This window comes from Ranitomeya variabilis, chromosome 2 (genome assembly GCF_051348905.1).
Source record: "Ranitomeya variabilis isolate aRanVar5 chromosome 2, aRanVar5.hap1, whole genome shotgun sequence".
Classification (NCBI taxonomy): Eukaryota; Metazoa; Chordata; class Amphibia; order Anura; family Dendrobatidae; genus Ranitomeya; species Ranitomeya variabilis.
In genome coordinates this window covers 900,474,968-900,492,293 of record NC_135233.1, presented here as the reverse complement: position 1 = coordinate 900,492,293, position 17,326 = coordinate 900,474,968, and the positions used below count along the sequence as shown (strand labels likewise).

At 39.8% G+C, this 17,326-nt stretch overlaps 1 protein-coding gene across 1 annotated transcript in view; it reads left to right on the top strand.

Annotated features, from left to right (window-relative positions):
- The window catches only part of NAALADL2 (N-acetylated alpha-linked acidic dipeptidase like 2), a 1,269,517-nt gene that overhangs the window by 623,311 nt on the left and 628,880 nt on the right, over nucleotides 1-17,326 (top strand). Inside the window, exon 3 of the mRNA XM_077290507.1 lies at nucleotides 5,423-5,684. Coding sequence (XP_077146622.1) covers nucleotides 5,423-5,684 — 262 coding nt within the window. The remainder of the gene's footprint in view (nucleotides 1-5,422; nucleotides 5,685-17,326) is intronic.

The following is a 17,326-nucleotide window of genomic DNA, read 5'->3' as shown; positions in this document are numbered from 1 at the left end:
AAATTAGTTTCAACTTTTCAGCTATACCTATTACAAAGACATGTATGAAATCAAACACATAGCCATGCAAGATCATTGCCAAAGATTGGTCACAGTGTAAGATGTATTCAGAGGCACTGTCCACAAAATCTTCTTATATCAAAATTTAGTTTGTAAAGTTTCTGAGATGCTAAGTCTGTCCTGTTGAACTGTAAGATTTTAGGATTACGTTAAAAGATCCATGCTGCCTTTGACCAATGTCTGGTTCATTATTTCCTAGTAGCTGAACTAGTCTTCACTTCTGTGTATGGCATCCTTGGCATGGCATCCTGGAAACCTCCTGTGTGTAGTTGGTTTTGTGACTGCTGTCATGTTCGATCAGACCGGATGACAAGGCAGGGCAGTAGAAATTATTTTGCACAAATCTCAGTTTTGTTTTTTTTTTAAGCAAAATAGGTTGATAATGCAAACTTACAGAGCCAAGTTCTGAAGAGCATGATACATAAAATGTGCCTTTCGTCAGTTGCATCAACAATTACAGAGTTTAAGATGTCATTAGAAGTGATATCAGTGCATGAACTGTGCAAATGAAGTTCCATGTAATAAAACTGTACGGTCAAACTGTGTACAAGCCTAAGATAACCATTCTCAAAACTGGAGTAGTGTTAATCATGTTACCACTGGAGTCTAGAGCAGTGAAAACATGTACTGCTTAGATCTTATCCAGGTGTCCATTATTAATGAAACAAAGTCCAGCTCACCATAGTCAGCATCCTGTGGAACTCGGAGCATGGAACCGCTGTGTCAGGGCGTAGAAGAATTAAGAAAATGATGAGGAATCCAGCTCAACGAGGTAGTGAAAAAAAAAACCTTCCTTTATTCACTTCAAATCATATTCAGTGGAGGATAAAACATCAGCAACAGCATGGATTAAAATGTGATATCAACGTGTTTCTGGTGAACAAGCACCCTTAATCATGAATTCATGATTAAGGGTGCTTGTTCACCAGAAACCGTTGATATCACATTTTAATCCATGCTCTTGCTGATGTTTTATCCTCCACTGAATATGATTTGAAGTGAATAAAGGAAGTTGTTTTTTTTCACTACCTCGTTGAGCTGGATTCCTCATCATTTTCTTAGTCCATTATTGATGCATGTGATTAGAGATGAATAAAGAAAATTGAGCCGAATTGAATTCTACTTGGTTACAGCACACAGTGTGATGTCTTGACCTTGCACGTGCATTTACAGAACCCTCCTGACCCTCATCAGAGATAGAAGTCACGGCTCAGAATGAGTGACCCAGAAATTCTCGCCTGAGCGGCAGGGATCCAAAGATGCAGTATGTGTACATTGTGAGGCAGTGACCCGTGTCACATGTAAGGGTCGCTGTTTGTTCCCCAAAGGATGCGCATGGAGTCATATTGATGCAATCGGAGTGCATTGTATTCACAGGCGTAGCTGTGATTTTAATGCAGAATAAAAGTGAGCATAGGTCTTGGACTAGGTATTTGTACAGGGCAGATTTAAGAAAACCTGCTGGGCTTTTATTTTTTAAATGAACTACAGGTTGGTAGTGGGGCAGTCCATTTCGTCCTCTCCAGCCCAGTTTCCCATGTGGCCCATGGCCACACAGCCAATGTAGATGAAAGGCCTGGCATCCACAGCGTACACAGCAGTGCACTCACCCACGGCAACTGGTCTCAGAGGTGGACTGGCATGTTTATTGGCTGCAATCTGGAGGATATGTTTCCCAGCTGCAATCCGGAGTATATCATGTGCTGTGTATTTTTGTGAGTTGAGCATTAAAGTGACTTTTGTTTTGGGAAATTTGCTGGGACATTGTCTCATCATTGCACAGCGGGAATACCGCTGCACTACAACATGTAAATATATTTTTTTTAATTCTTGCATACATTTACTAAGATTCCAGCAATGGTCAGATGACTGTTGTTTCTCTCATCTAAATTGGGGCCAATTATGCAAATTACACTCTGATCAAACTATGATCCGAAGCAAAGTGTGTCAGCAAAGTGTGATCCGATTCTCTTAGATGAGAGAATCAGAGCACATTTTGAAGGGAAGATGGAAAACAAATTTTCTTCTTCTCTATTGTGTCAGTGTACAGAAATCAGACTGCACTTAGATGTCATCTGATGATTTCCATGAACTCATTGACATGCATGACTGAGTGCAATTTGGCAATCAGATCAAACTCGAGCATGCTGTGATTTTTTCATCAGACCAAAAATGTCTGAGGAAAAAATCAGACATACGTGGCCCCGTAGACTAACATTGGTCCAAGTGAAATCCAATTTTTCTTAAATCGCTCTCTGAAGGAAATTACAGTGGTGTGAGCGAGCCATGAGAGACATTAAATTGTGGATCACTTCCAGGTTGCAGAGTGAGGGATTCTCTCACTTCCTGGAAACTGCAAAATTCAATTACATTTTTCTGTCAATTGTATATAATTAATTTCAGCTAACATAAAGAACACATACCAAGCTTTATTGATTCATATAAGAAAGAAAGAATGTGTTTTTGAAAAGAATTCGAAATTGGAAAAGAAAGTTTAATTATACAATGGAGATATTTCCTTTTACCCTAGAACGCATACCTGGGGCCTCGCAGGCCTGCCAGGTTACTTGTTTTCTATTTTCTGTAAAAGTACTTTAGTTAGAATTTTCAAAAATCTAGGTAATCCTCAGGTATATACAGGTCCTTCTCAAAAAATTAGCATATAGTGTTAAATTTCATTATTTACCATAATGTAATGATTACAATTAAACTTTCATATATTATAGATTCATTATCCACCAACTGAAATTTGTCAGGTCTTTTATTGTTTTAATACTGATTATTGTCGGGGGAATATGTAAAGTTACAAATAAATATTCCTGCACCAAATTTGCTACAACCAAAAAAAGTTTTCATAAAAAAATTGCATATAGAATGCCAATATTTGGCATGTCCGTTTACTTACTTTTTTGTTGTTTTATGCACATAATTATGTTTTAAAACATACACATCTTAGGCTGTGTTCCAAGTAGCGCTGGGGTTCACCAGAAGGGGATCCATAATGGATCTGACCTCCTGGTAACTCCAGCTAAGGCTGCCAGACCAGGAGGTCAGATCCATTACGGAATCCCATCCTGGCGGACCCCTGCGCTAGTGGGAATGGATCCTTACTTTGCAATAAACTTTGAAAAGTATTTTTATTTGAGTTATTCCATGATAATTGTAAACAGGCCTAAAAGGCCCCAGGTGCGTGAATGTGTAGATTTCTATGGGTATGCGCTCTAGGGTTAATTATACTATCACATACTGTTGTTTTATTGCTGCTCTCTCTCTCTCTCTCTCTCTCTCTCTATGTATGTATATATATATAAAAAGTTGTCTTTTCATTGGGCATATGAAATGTATGTTAATTGTAGTGTTGTTGTCCTAAAACCAGCATGGAATTGCCTTCGTGATATTTAAATTCATTGCCTTTTAAGTTATTGATTAATACTAAAAGGCCTGAAAAAAGGGTTTGTACACCTGTCCTATTTTTGCATTTTCTTGTGTTGATTTATCAGTGTCTAAAATAAGTTATAACTATTCTGGGAAGCTGATTTATTATGCAGAGCGGTGGACTGTTTCTCCCTCGGTATCTGTTGATGAATCTAGGCCAATATGTTTTACTGCTCATACGCAATATGGAAAGCTGAAGTTAAAGAATTGTTATGTTCCTCTGTGACTTCTTGTGTTGCTCAGATGATTTAATAACATGTTTAAATCATTTACCAAAGCTCAACAATCTTAAACACATTGTTCATTTTGTTTTTCTGTAGTTGCATATATGCCAGCCTAAAGCTTCCTACTGGATAGATCCTCCAGAATTCTGCCACATTTAATGAACTATGTCAAACCGATGCAAGCAGAAAAGTCATTTAACTTCAATTACCCTTGTAGCTCTCATATTAGTTATCTAATGTAAATTATTGCATGGATCTTAATACCTGTTCCTAAACATAGCTGCTATGATTTTAAACTTTGATATATTGCGGAATATAATGCTAAACTGAGGATCTGTACAAAATCACTACATTTCCATAGCTCCAAGTAAAATCTTGGGAAAATTTTGTGCTCATGTGTGAACATGTAATCCATTAAAATAATCATTTTAATTATTTTCAATGCCTAAAAAACACCAAAAACCAGAGTAACAGATATTTAGCGAAAGTGAATATATCAGATACAAAAATTAACATGTGAATGAGGGCTCTACATCTCGTAATCTATTAGGATGCCAACCTCCGCTGTTGAGCAGCATCAGGTCAAGAAAAGGAATGTATATATTATCTGATAGTTTACTATTAAATTATCTTATTATCCACCTACCAGGTATAGCAAATGCCTACAAGGTAGGCACTATTATTTCTCTATAAGAGAGGTACTATCATCTCCCTAGTCACCTAGCATCCCTTCATTGTAAAGCTATCACACCATTACCATGTACTCACCTTAGATATAGTCCACCCCATTGTATACATTGATTTTCTTCATCTCTAATTATATATCTGCTTATAACAGCCAGATAAGACAGGGGTAGCACCCCTGACAAGTGGGGGCACCATATCTCGTATCTTTTAGGCCAACCTCCTCAGTTTGGTCAAATCATTCTAGGACATTAGTAAGGGACTTTATAGGTCTTTTTAGGCTGTTAATATATCCGGATACTAATGTAGAAGTAACTTCATCATGTGTCATGTGGTCTGATTTTAGATAATTTTTGTATCTGATCTATCCACTTTTCCAAAGTGTCTGCTACATTGGCTTTTTGGTGTTTTTTTAGAGATTAGAAATAATTAGAAAGATTATTTTATGGGATTATTTGTTTACACACGTTAATTTATTCCCATGTTTCATATCTATTTTTACAGTAAAAACTTGTATTGTTCACTTTACACTTGACAAATACTTGCTACTTTGTGTTGGTAATCCCAATAAAAATGCAATAAAATATATCTTTCTAAATTTGATGGTGTAAAGTGAAAAAATAAGGAAAAGTTCACGGGGTATGAATACTTTTATATCTAAGCAATTATTTTCCTTTGATTTATAAAAAGATAATAATATTACACCTAATATATGTGTGTGTGTGTGTATATATATATATATAATGTGTATATTGTAATGTTTTTTTTCCTAAATCAATGGAAAAAATTGCTTAAATTAGGTGACTGGATAATACATTATTCATTGTGGTCTTTATTCAGTGTGCATTGAAGCAGATCTCAGATATTTTACTTGTTATTTAGAAGTCTGTCAGTAGACAGAAAACAGAAGATAAGAAAGGTCTGCCTTTCTTCCTATATAGACCATAGAAGAAGAAAGGTCTATCATACATTTTTAAATACATTCCAGATCTAATGTAAAATCTCTTTTTGCCTTACAGATATTTCGCACAGACTTCTGTCAATATAACAAACTCAGACCCGGCAAAAAATATTGCACTTCTATGGACTTCAATAGGCTTAAAAGAAGTTCAGTTAGTAAATTATTCAGTCTTACTTGACCTACCAGGCTCTTCTCCAAATACAATCACTCTGAACAATGGCCAGTGCTATTATGCAAATGGACAGCAGTGTGATGAAGAGACCAAAAGTCAGGAATTTCTGTACTTGTACGCTGCCTACTCTGCCAGTGGAACTCTGGAGGTAATGTGGCTATTTATCACTGTCATTTAAATAAAATGCATTTATATATTCCTGAGTTTCATCGCATTGAAAGTAAATTTAGATTTAAGTAGCGACTGAACTGTGAATTTGTTATTAAAATAACGTACACATATGGTGTACTCAAGAAATGGTAAAATAAATGTACATCTCCATTTATAAAAGTATAGCTGTTAGATAAATAATATTAAAAATAGATGTTAACATTCATTTCTATTGCTTATATAATGTGAACATGTTCCACAGCACTGTGCAGTGATCAATGCCATCATGCACATCATTTCCTGTCCCCAATGTGACGTCTGATTTCCATAACTAAACAGACTACACAATTTCACAGACATTTTAATCAACTTTCCTTTATGATGTTCTGAGGTTTTTGGGGTCTCCCACAAGCATGTAGAGAGTGTTCAAATTTCATTTAGATGTTGGGTTCACATTTAATACAGCATACTAATGTAAATTTAGCATTTTCTAACTTGACAGTTAACACAGTGTAGCAAAATACTTTTATACAGAAAAGGGTAACTCACATCTAACTTGATGTTCCATAGCTTTTTGCTTTACTTGACCAGAGACACATTTTTACATTTGTATGTTTCTCTTAGGCCGGCATCACACTTGCGAGTGCAATGCGAGAAACTTGTGGGAGTCTTTCGCATCAATACCCGGCACTGCCGCTGTCACTCGTGACCGGAGTGTGCGGCTGCATATATTGCTTGCAGCTGAATGCTCCGGTCCCAAGTGCCGGCCACAGTGCGGGGTATTGATGCGAAAGACTCCCGCGAGTTTCTCGCATTGCACTCGCAAGTGGCCTTACATTTAGTATAGTTATCTCATTGTGTTTTTGTTTAAAATATTCTACATCTTTATGTATAGAATTTCCCCATATTGTATGCGTAATGATGAAGAATAAAGAGATGCAGCATCAGATTTTACACAGACCTCACAGAAAGTATAATCCCCTGTATTAGGATCAGGGGGCAATTAATTTATTAAAAATCTCTATTCTTGACAGATTATTGATGGCAAACAATGTCAATCCAAACGCTGTTATGTGTAACCCATGCATACTGCATAGGGTGGGTGAAAAGGGGACAACCGGTAAAATTCTGAGCTTGGAGACAACACTAACAAAAATCTAGGAAATTAGCAATCCAATTAGATAGAAATTGAATTTGTTTCAAATTTTTAGGAATTCGCACAACATGGCAAATTTGAACAATTTGAGATTCATTCACCTAAAATGGCTAACACCATTTTACACATTGCAGAATACTTAATCAGTCAGAAAGGTCACATGATCTCAGGGATGGGCATTCATGCTTCCTTATAATGCCTTGCAGCTATCACATGGTATGGAAAAGCCAATCAGGAGGGACTACTGTATCCTAAATTAATCAGGATCAGGGAATACAGCAGCCAGTACTTTTGTGAGGGGACTTCATGGCCTGCAGTTTAGCCCAAGTGATATGAATATAAATCTGTATTATAACAAACTGTGCTGATAGTGTGTGACTGCATGACATCTAAGAACATTATTGTGTGAAAACACGCTGTTTACTAGTTCCCACAAATTTATCATTTTAGTCATATATGTTAACCCCTTCACCCCCAAGGGTGGTTTGCACGTTAATGACCGGGCCAATTTTTACAATTCTGACCACTGTCCCTTTATGAGGCTATAACTCTGGAACGCTTTGACGGATCTTGGCGATTCTGACATTGTTTTCTCGTGACATATTGTACTTCATGTTAAATGTAAAATTTATTCGATATAACTTGCGTTTATTTGTGAAAAAAATGGAAATTTGGCGAAAATTTTGAAAATTTTGCAATTTTCCAACTTTGAATTTTTGTGCCCTTAAATCACAGACATATGTCACGCAAAATACTTAATAAGTAACATTTTCCACATGTCTACTTTACATCAGTACAATTTTGGAACCAAAATTTTTTTTTGTGACGGAGTTATAAGGGTTAAAAGTTGACCAGCAATTTCTCATTTTTACAACACCATTTTTTTTTAGGGACCACATCTCATTTGAAGTCATTTTGAGGGGTCTATATGATAGAAAATACTCAAGTGTGACACCATTCTAAAAACTGCACCCCTCAAGGTGCTCAAAACCACATTCAAGAAGTTTATTAACCCTTCAGGTGTTTCACAGGAATTTTTGGAATGTTTAAATAAAAATGAACATTTAACTTTTTTTCACACAAAATTTATTTCAGCTCCAATTTGTTTTATTTTACCAAGGGTAACAGGAGAAAATGGACCCCCAAAGTTGTTGTACAATTTGTCCTGAGTACGATGATACCCCATATGTGGGTGTAAACCATTGTTTAGGCGCATGGCAGAGCTTGGAAGGGAAGGAGCGCCATTTGACTTTTCAATGCAAAATTGACTGGAATTGAGATGGGACGCCATGTTGCGTTTGGAGAGCCCCTGATGTGCCTAAACATTGAAACTCCCTACAAGTGACACCATTTTGGAAAGTAGACCCCCTAAGGAACTTATCTAGATGTGTGGTGAGCACTTTGACCCACCAAGTGCTTCACAGAAGTTTATAATGCAGAGCCGTAAAAATAAAAAATCATATTTTTTCACAAAAATGATCTTTTCGCCCCCAATTTTTTATTTTCCCAAGGGTAAGAGAAGAAATTGGACCCCAAAAAATGTTGTGCAATTTGTCCTGAGTACGCTGATACCCCATATGTGGGTGTAAACCATTGTTTGGGCGCATGGCAGAGCTTGGAAGGGAAGGAGCGCCATTTGACTTTTCAATGCAAAATTGACTGGAATTGAGATGGGACGCCATGTTGCGTTTGGAGAGCCCCTGATGTGCCTAAACATTGAAACTCCCTACAAGTGACACCATTTTGGAAAGTAGACCCCCTAAGGAACTTATCTAGATGTGTGGTGAGCACTTTGACCCACCAAGTGCTTCACAGAAGTTTATAATGCAGAGCCGTAAAAATAAAAAATCATATTTTTTCACAAAAATGATCTTTTCGCCCCCAATTTTTTATTTTCCCAAGGGTAAGAGAAGAAATTGGACCCCAAAAAATGTTGTGCAATTTGTCCTGAGTACGCTGATACCCCATATGTGGGTGTAAACCATTGTTTGGGCGCATGGCAGAGCTTGGAAGGGAAGGAGCGCCATTTGACTTTTCAATGCAAAATTGACTGGAATTGAGATGGGACGCCATGTTGCGTTTGGAGAGCCCCTGATGTGCCTAAACATTGAAACTCCCTACAAGTGACACCATTTTGGAAAGTAGACCCCCTAAGGAACTTATCTAGATGTGTGGTGAGCACTTTGACCCACCAAGTGCTTCACAGAAGTTTATAATGCAGAGCCGTAAAAATAAAAAATCATATTTTTTCACAAAAATGATCTTTTCGCCCCCAATTTTTTATTTTCCCAAGGGTAAGAGAAGAAATTGGACCCCAAAAAATGTTGTGCAATTTGTCCTGAGTACGCTGATACCCCATATGTGGGTGTAAACCATTGTTTGGGCGCATGGCAGAGCTTGGAAGGGAAGGAGCGCCATTTGACTTTTCAATGCAAAATTGACTGGAATTGAGATGGGACGCCATGTTGCGTTTGGAGAGCCCCTGATGTGCCTAAACATTGAAACTCCCTACAAGTGACACCATTTTGGAAAGTAGACCCCCTAAGGAACTTATCTAGATGTGTTTTGAGAGCTTTGAACCCCCAAGTGTTTCACTACAGATTATAACGCAGAGCCGTGAAAATAATTTTTTTTTTTTTTCTCAAAAATGATTTTTTAGCCCCCAGCTTTGTATTTTTACAAGGGTAACAGAATAAATTGGACCCCAAAATTTGTTTTCCAATTTGTCTTGAGTACGCTGATACCCCATATGTGGGGGGGAACCACTGTTTGGGCGCATGACAGAGCTCGGAAGGGAAGGAGCGCCATTTGGAATGCAGACTTAAATGGATTGGTCAGCAGCCGTCACGTTGCATTTGCAGAGCCCCTGATGTACCCAAACAGTACAAACCCCCCACAAGTGACCCCATATTGGAAACTAGACCTCCCAAGGAACTTATCTAGATGTGTTTTGAGAACTTTGAACCCCCAAGTGTTTCACTAAAGTTTATAGCGCAAAGCCGTGAAAATAAAAATTCTTTTTTTTTTTTCACAAAAATGATTTTTTAGCCCCCAGTTTTGTATTTTCACAAGGGTAACAGGATAAATTAGACCCCAAAAGTTGTTGTCCAATTTGTCCTGAGTACGCTGATACCCCATATGTCGGGAGGAACCACTGTTTGGGCGCATGACAGAGCTCGGAAGGGAAGGAGCGCCATTTGGAATGCAGCCTTAAATGGATTGGTCTGCAGGCGTCACGTTGCATTTGCAGAGCCCCTGATGTACCCAAACAGTACAAACCCCCCACAAGTGACCCCATATTGGAAACTAGACCTCCCAAGGAACTTATCTAGATGTGTTGTGAGAACTTTGAACCCCCAAGTGTTTCACTACAGTTTATAATGCAGAGCCGTGAAAATAAAACATCTTTTTTTTCCCACAAAAATGATTTTTAGCCCCCCAAATTTTTATTTTCCTAAGGATAACAAGAGAACTTGGACCCCAGAAGTTGTTGTTCAATTTGTCCCGAGTACGCTGATAACACATATGTTGGGGTAAACCCCTTTTTGGGCGCACGGGAGAGCTCGGAAGGGAAGGAGCACTGTTTTACTTTTTCAACGCAGAATTGGCTGGAATTGAGATTGGACGCCATGTCGCGCTTGGAGAGCCCCTGATGTGCCTGGACAGTGGAAACCCCCCAATTCTACCTGAAACCCTAACCCAAACACACCCCTAACCCTAATCCCAACGGTAACCCTAACCACACCCCTAGCCCTGACACACCCATAATTCTAATCCCAACCCTAATCCAAACGTAAATGTAATCCAAACCCTAACCCTAACTTTAGCCCCAACCCTAACTTTAGCCCCAACCCTAACTTTACCTCCAACCCTAGCCCTAACCCTAACCCTACCCCTAACCCTAACCCTAAACGTGACTGAAATACGTGGCACTGAAATACGTGGCACTGAAATACGTGGCACTGAAATACGTGGCACTGAAATACGTGGCACTGAAATACGTGGCACTGAAATACGTGATACGTGGCACTTAAATACGTGGCACTGAAACACGTGGCACTGAAATACGTGGCACTGAAATACGTGGCACTGAAATACGTGATACGTGGCACTGAAATACGTGGCACTGAAATACGTGGCACTGAAATACGTGGCACTGAAATACGTGGCACTTAAATACGTGGCACTTAAATAAGTGGCACTGAAATAAGTGATATTCACATAAATACGTGGCACTGAAATACGTGGCACTGAAATACGTGGCACTGAAATACGTGGCACTGAAATACGTGGCACTGAAATACGTGGCACTGAAATACGTGATACGTGGCACTTAAATACGTGGCACTGAAACACGTGGCACTGAAATACGTGGCACTGAAATACGTGGCACTGAAATACGTGGCACTGAAATACGTGGCACTTAAATAAGTGGCACTGAAATATGTGATATGTGGCACTGAAATACGTGGCACTGAAATACGTGGCACTGAAATACGTGGCACTGAAATACGTGGCACTGAAATATGTGATACGTGGCACTTAAATACGTGGCACTGAAACACGTGGCACTGAAATACGTGATACGTGGCACTGAAATACGTGGCACTGAAATACGTGGCACTGAAATACGTGCAACTGAAATACGTGGTACTAAAATATGTGGCACTGAAATACGTGATACGTGGCACTGAAATACGTGGCACTGAAACACGTGGCACTGAAATACGTGATACGTGGCACTGAAATACATGGCACTGAAATACGTGGCACTGAAATACGTGGCACTGAAATACGTGGCACTATGACTGTCAGAAAATGTTCATTAAACGGTTAGGGGTGAGGTTAGGGGTAGAGTTAGGGTTAGGGTTTGGATCCCTTTATCACCTTGATGGTGGTGGGTGGCTTTTCAGTGTGTTTTCTGTTTTTTTCGATAAAAATGCATGCGTTTTTAACGCAAACAAACGCATGTGCTTAAAAACGCAAGAAAATACTGCAGGTTGTATTTCTGAAAATGAACGCATGCAGAAAAAAACCGCATGCGTTTGAAAACGCGACCAAACGCGTACAAAAAAACCGCATGCGTTTTCAATGTTAAATATAGGGAAAAAACGCATGCGTTTTTTTGTGCAAAAAACGCTGCAGACAAAAACGCAAGTGTGAAACCAGCGACGCTTTTTATAGCAAAAAAGTTTTTGCGTCTCCACATTTTGAGACCTATAATTTTTCCACATTTGCTCCACAGAGTCATGTGAGGTCTTGTTTTTTGCGGGACGAGTTGACGTTTTTATTGGTAACATTTTCGGACACGTGACCGTTTTTGATCGCTTTTTATTCCGATTTTTGTGAGGCAGAATGACCAAAAACCTGCTATTCATGAATTTCTTTTGGGAGAGGCGTTTATACCGTTCCGGGTTTGGTAAAATTGATAAAGCAGTTTTATTCGTCGGGTCAGTATGATTACAGCGATATCTCATTTATATCATTTTTTTTATGTTTTGGCGCTTTTATACGATAAAAACTATTTTATAGAAAAAATAATTATTTTGGTATCGCTTTATTCTCAGGACTATAACTTTTTTATTTTTTTGCTGATGATGCTGTATGGCAGCTTGTTTTTTGCGGGACAAGATGACGTTTTCAGCGGTACCATGGATATTTATATCAGTCTTTTTGATCGCGTGTTATTCCACTTTTTGTTCGGCGGTATGGTAATAAAGCGTTGTTTTTTGCCTCGTTTTTTTTTTTTTTTTCTTACGGTGTTTAGTGAAGGGGTTAACTAGTGTGGCAGTTTTATAGGTTGGGTCATTACGGACGTGGCGATACTAAATATGTGTACTTTTATTGTTTTTTTTTTTTAATTTAGATAAAGAAATGTATTTATGGGAATAATATTTTTTTTTTTTTTTCATTATTTTGGAATATTTTTTTTAATTTTTTTTTACACATTTGGAAATTTTTTTTTTTACTTTTTTACTTTGCCCCAGGGGGGGACAATACAGATCGGTGATCTGTCAGTTTGCATAGCACTCTGACAGATCACCGATCTGCGAGAAGTACAGGCTGCTTCACAGTGCCTGCTCTGAGCAGGCGTCTGTGAAGCCACCTCCCTCCCTGCAGGACCCGGATCCGCGGCCATCTTGGATCCGGGTCTGGAGCAGGCAGGGAGGGAGGTAAGACCCTCGCAGCAACGCGATCACATCGCGTTGCTGCGGGGGGCTCAGGGAAGCCCGCAGGGAGCCCCCTCCCTGCGCGATGCTTCCCTGCATCGCCGGCACATCGCGATCATGTTTGATCGCGGTGTGCCGGGGGTTAATGTGCCGGGGGCGGTCCGTGACCGCTCCTGGCACATAGTGCCGGATGTCAGCTGCGATATGCAGCCGACACCCGGCCGCGATCGGCCGCGCTCCCCCCGTGAGCGCGGCCGATCGGCTATGACGTACTATCCCGTCGGCGGTCATACGGGCCCACCCCACCTCGACGGGATAGTACGTCAAATGTCGGGAAGGGGTTAAAGTCCCTTTGACACAACAAAAGCTATGTTTGCATTAAAAGAGTTTGAAAAAAGTTGGCTACAATCCTAGGAGACCTCAGAGTGTCATAAAGGGTGCAGTTATTGACTTTGCAGAACTTTCAATTCATCTTAAAGGGAACCTGTCACCTGAATTTGGCGGGTCCTTTTTTGGGTCATATGGGCGGTGTTTTGGGGTCTTTTATTAACCCCTTTTTTTCCCGTTGCCTGCACTCTGGTCGTGAAATTGACTTGATGTTAATTCGCTTTCCTCCCTAGTTAACGCGTGTGCAAAGCAATCTTGCCAACTGTGGGCAAAGCTGAAAACCATTAGTGCGCATGCGCCGGCGCACTATGTCCCGGAAGTATTTTGCTGTGTTCCGGGACATATGCGCCGGCGCTTGCGCACTAATGGTTTTCGGCTTTGCTCGCAGTTGGGCAAAGCATACTTCGCGTGCACAAGGTAAGATTGCTTTGCGCAAGCGTTAACTAGGGAGGAAAGCTAATGAATGTCAAGTCAATTTCGCGACCAGCATGCAGCCAGCGAGAAAAAAAAGGGGTTAATAAAGGACCCGAAAACACCGCCCATATGACCCAAAAAAGGACCCGCCAAATTCTGTTGACGGCTTCCCTTTAATTTGAATTATTTTGGCAAAAGTTGACAAAGATGGTAAATTAAAATTACAAAATGTCTTTAGAATTAATAAAAAAAATCCTATAAATTCTTCATGACATGCTCCATATATATATATATATATATATATATATATATATATATATATATATATATATATATATATATATATATAAAAAACAGGCCCTCATATGTCTATCTAGACAGAAAAATACAAGTTATGCTATGGGAAAAAGGGAGGAAAAAATAGAAATGAAAAATGAAAATGGGCTGCGGGGTGTTAGGTGTCGAGATCCCGCCTATGCACAGGGGGAATCTCAAACCATCTCCGCTGCGGTCTCCCAATCTTCTCCAGCTGCAGTGGAGTCTGCTCAGCAGAGATGTCGGTCCCAGCGTCTAGCTCAGGGTGATACTGGACGACTGATTACTGCTGCCTTTCCAGCTTCTGCCATTGTAGCCAGTACTGGGCAGCGGCGAGCAGTCGTGTTTGGGACTAAGTCCTGTTCTTCCCTTTCTGAGCATGCCAAGGGCAAGATCTCTTGTTGGAGATCAAGGGTCACATGCTTAGATACTGCAGCAAATTCCATTGGTCCTTTAGGAAGGTCCTGAAGGTGTTTTTCTTCTGTGGCTGACTCCCATTGGTCCTTCTGGGAAGGTCCTGTTCTTGCTGCAGAAATAAAAGGTTTGCATGGCCGCACGGCAATGAACTAGTGTATATTTGGAATCGTGTGTGCGTTGAGTGCAAGTCGTTCTTTAAAATCCCCTCCCTTGTGTATAACTGTTCGCGAAAGGTGGATGCTTGCTGTCTAGCGCCCGACTTAGCTGTCAACATAAAGACACACGATACAGCTTCTATTGCTGTAACCACCAGTGCAGCGCCTTGCGCTTATAGAGCGCTTTCCTATCCCAAGTCTGGGTGGTTAGTGGCATCCGCAAAAGCAGCACAGCATGCACTCTTGTGCTTTAAGTAATATTTTTCTATTACTTTGACACCCCAGTTGCGGTGTCGAGCGCAAGTGGTCTGAAAGTACTCTAGTCCTGTGTCTTGGGATAGAGTCCTGACACTCCTTGCTTGCGCTCTTGGTGCGGTACCGCGACCCTGTGATGCAACAGGGTTTGCTTCCTTCACACAGGGTGAAGTTAACCCGTGTGTGTATCCACAGTGTACTGCCATATGGTCCGTCACAACTCAGCAGCAGGTTCTATCTCTGCACGGTGGACCCCGGGCTGCAAACACACCTTATACCATCTCTCTTATTATTTTGTGCGTTCCGCTAGCCCTAACACGGGGTGAAGGGGTTAACCTAAACAACTTAAAAGTAAGCGTGCCTAGAGGCAAACAATATATATAATGGCTAAATGCATTTATTCAAAATATGGTCTAATGTAATTCTCTGGAGCAAAACAACTTTGAAAGTAAATTTCTATCCTGGTTATCTCACAAAGGTAAAATATCTAATATTTGCAACTGGCTCACCCGTTGAAGTGCACTCTATAAGCTGCAGGTCAGGGTGAGCAGTAAGGACAAACATCAAGGATTCAGTGAGAATGGACTTACCTGATAACCCGTTCCTCATCGATGGCTAGGACAAAATGGTTTGCAAGACAGAAGATGGGCAAGGAAAGCATGCACCAGAGAAAGATGTACAGATTCTACAGGAGCAATGAATATGTATAAAATAATGAATAACTCACAGCTCTCACATCTTGAATCTTGATTATTTTTATTCAGAATACAAATATTACAGCACATTCCAAGCTTTCAAAAACAGTGAGATAGTGCAAACACTGTCTAAACATATAGTGAATTTGACGGAAGTGATAACAGAGAATCATCAGTGATAATTAACCCTTTCTGTCAGGAGCAATCCCTTCAATAACGAGTTCAGGTACAATGCGCTGGCTAGAAACATGCATCTAATATCTAATTTTCTCAATTTCAGTGCTCTAAAAGTGACCTTCATATGGATGTAATAAAAGAGAGTACAAATAATCAGCTGCAAAAAATAAAAATGTACTTACCATAAAACTAATAACTCTAAAAGTACACACATTTTAATACTCCCGCCAAATAGCTCCCAGTTTTCAGCACTTAACTGTTATTAAAAGGTAAATATAATCTAATCGAAAAGGCTTAATTTTAAGGTACCTAAAATGGTATTAGACACATATTTATAATATTAATTTTATTTCTATAGTGCCAACATATTCAGCAGCACTGTACATTTTAGAGGGGACTTATACAGACAATAAGACTTTACAGCATAACAGTGAGTTGGGCCCTGCTTGCAAGCTTACAATCTATGAGAAAATAGGAAAGACACGAAAGGTGGATGGTAACAATTTCTTTCATTGTTCTGACCAGTCATAATGTAATAAATCGGTGTTCATGTAATGCTGCATGAACCAGTAACCAACCAGAATGTGTAAAAGTACAGACACAGAGGGCTATTAAATGCATAAAGTGTGTGAGAACATGATGCAAGGGTCATAGTTATGAAGAACATTTTGAAAGGTCAATACAGGGATAGTTAAATAAATGTGTTGAGGTGGTAGACCAATCTGAAGAAATGGGTCATTAGGGCAGGCTTTAAATTGTGGGTATTGAGGATTAATCAAATCATCCTGGGTAGTGCATTCCAAGGAATTGGCGCAGCACGTGAGTATCCGTAGAGATCGGAGTGGGAGGCTCTGATTATTGAGGATTTTAATCACCGATCATTAGCAGAACGGAGGGCACTGGTAGGGTGATAGACTGAGATGAGGGAGGAGATGTAGGGTGGTACTGAACCATGGAAAGCTTTCTGGGTGCGAGTGAAAAGTTTATATTGAATTCTGGAGTGGATGGGTAACCAGAGCTATGAATGGCACAAGGTGAAGGCATAGGTGTAATGGTTGGTGAGGAATATGATCCTGGCTGCAGCATTCAAGACAGAATGGAGAGGGGAGAGTTTTTGGCAAGAGGGAGACCTATTAGTAGAGAGTTACAATAGTCCAGACGAGAATAAATAAGAGCAACAGTAAGAGTTTATTTCAGAGTCGAAAGTAAGAAAAAGTCGAATTCTAGAAATGTTTATGGGGTGCAGATAACAAGAGCAAGCCAGTGATCGAATGTGGGGGTGAGTAAAAGCTCTGAATCAAGTATGACCCTAAAACAACGGGCATGTTGCTGGGGAGTAATTGTAGAACCTCACACGGAATGTCAGGCATCGGTAGGTTAGTAGGGGGAAGAAACACAAGGATTTCAGTTTTTGACAGTTTCAGTCTCAGATAGAGGAAGGACATCATGTTGGAAACAGCAGAAAGACAATCAATCATGTTTTGAAATAATGCAGGCAT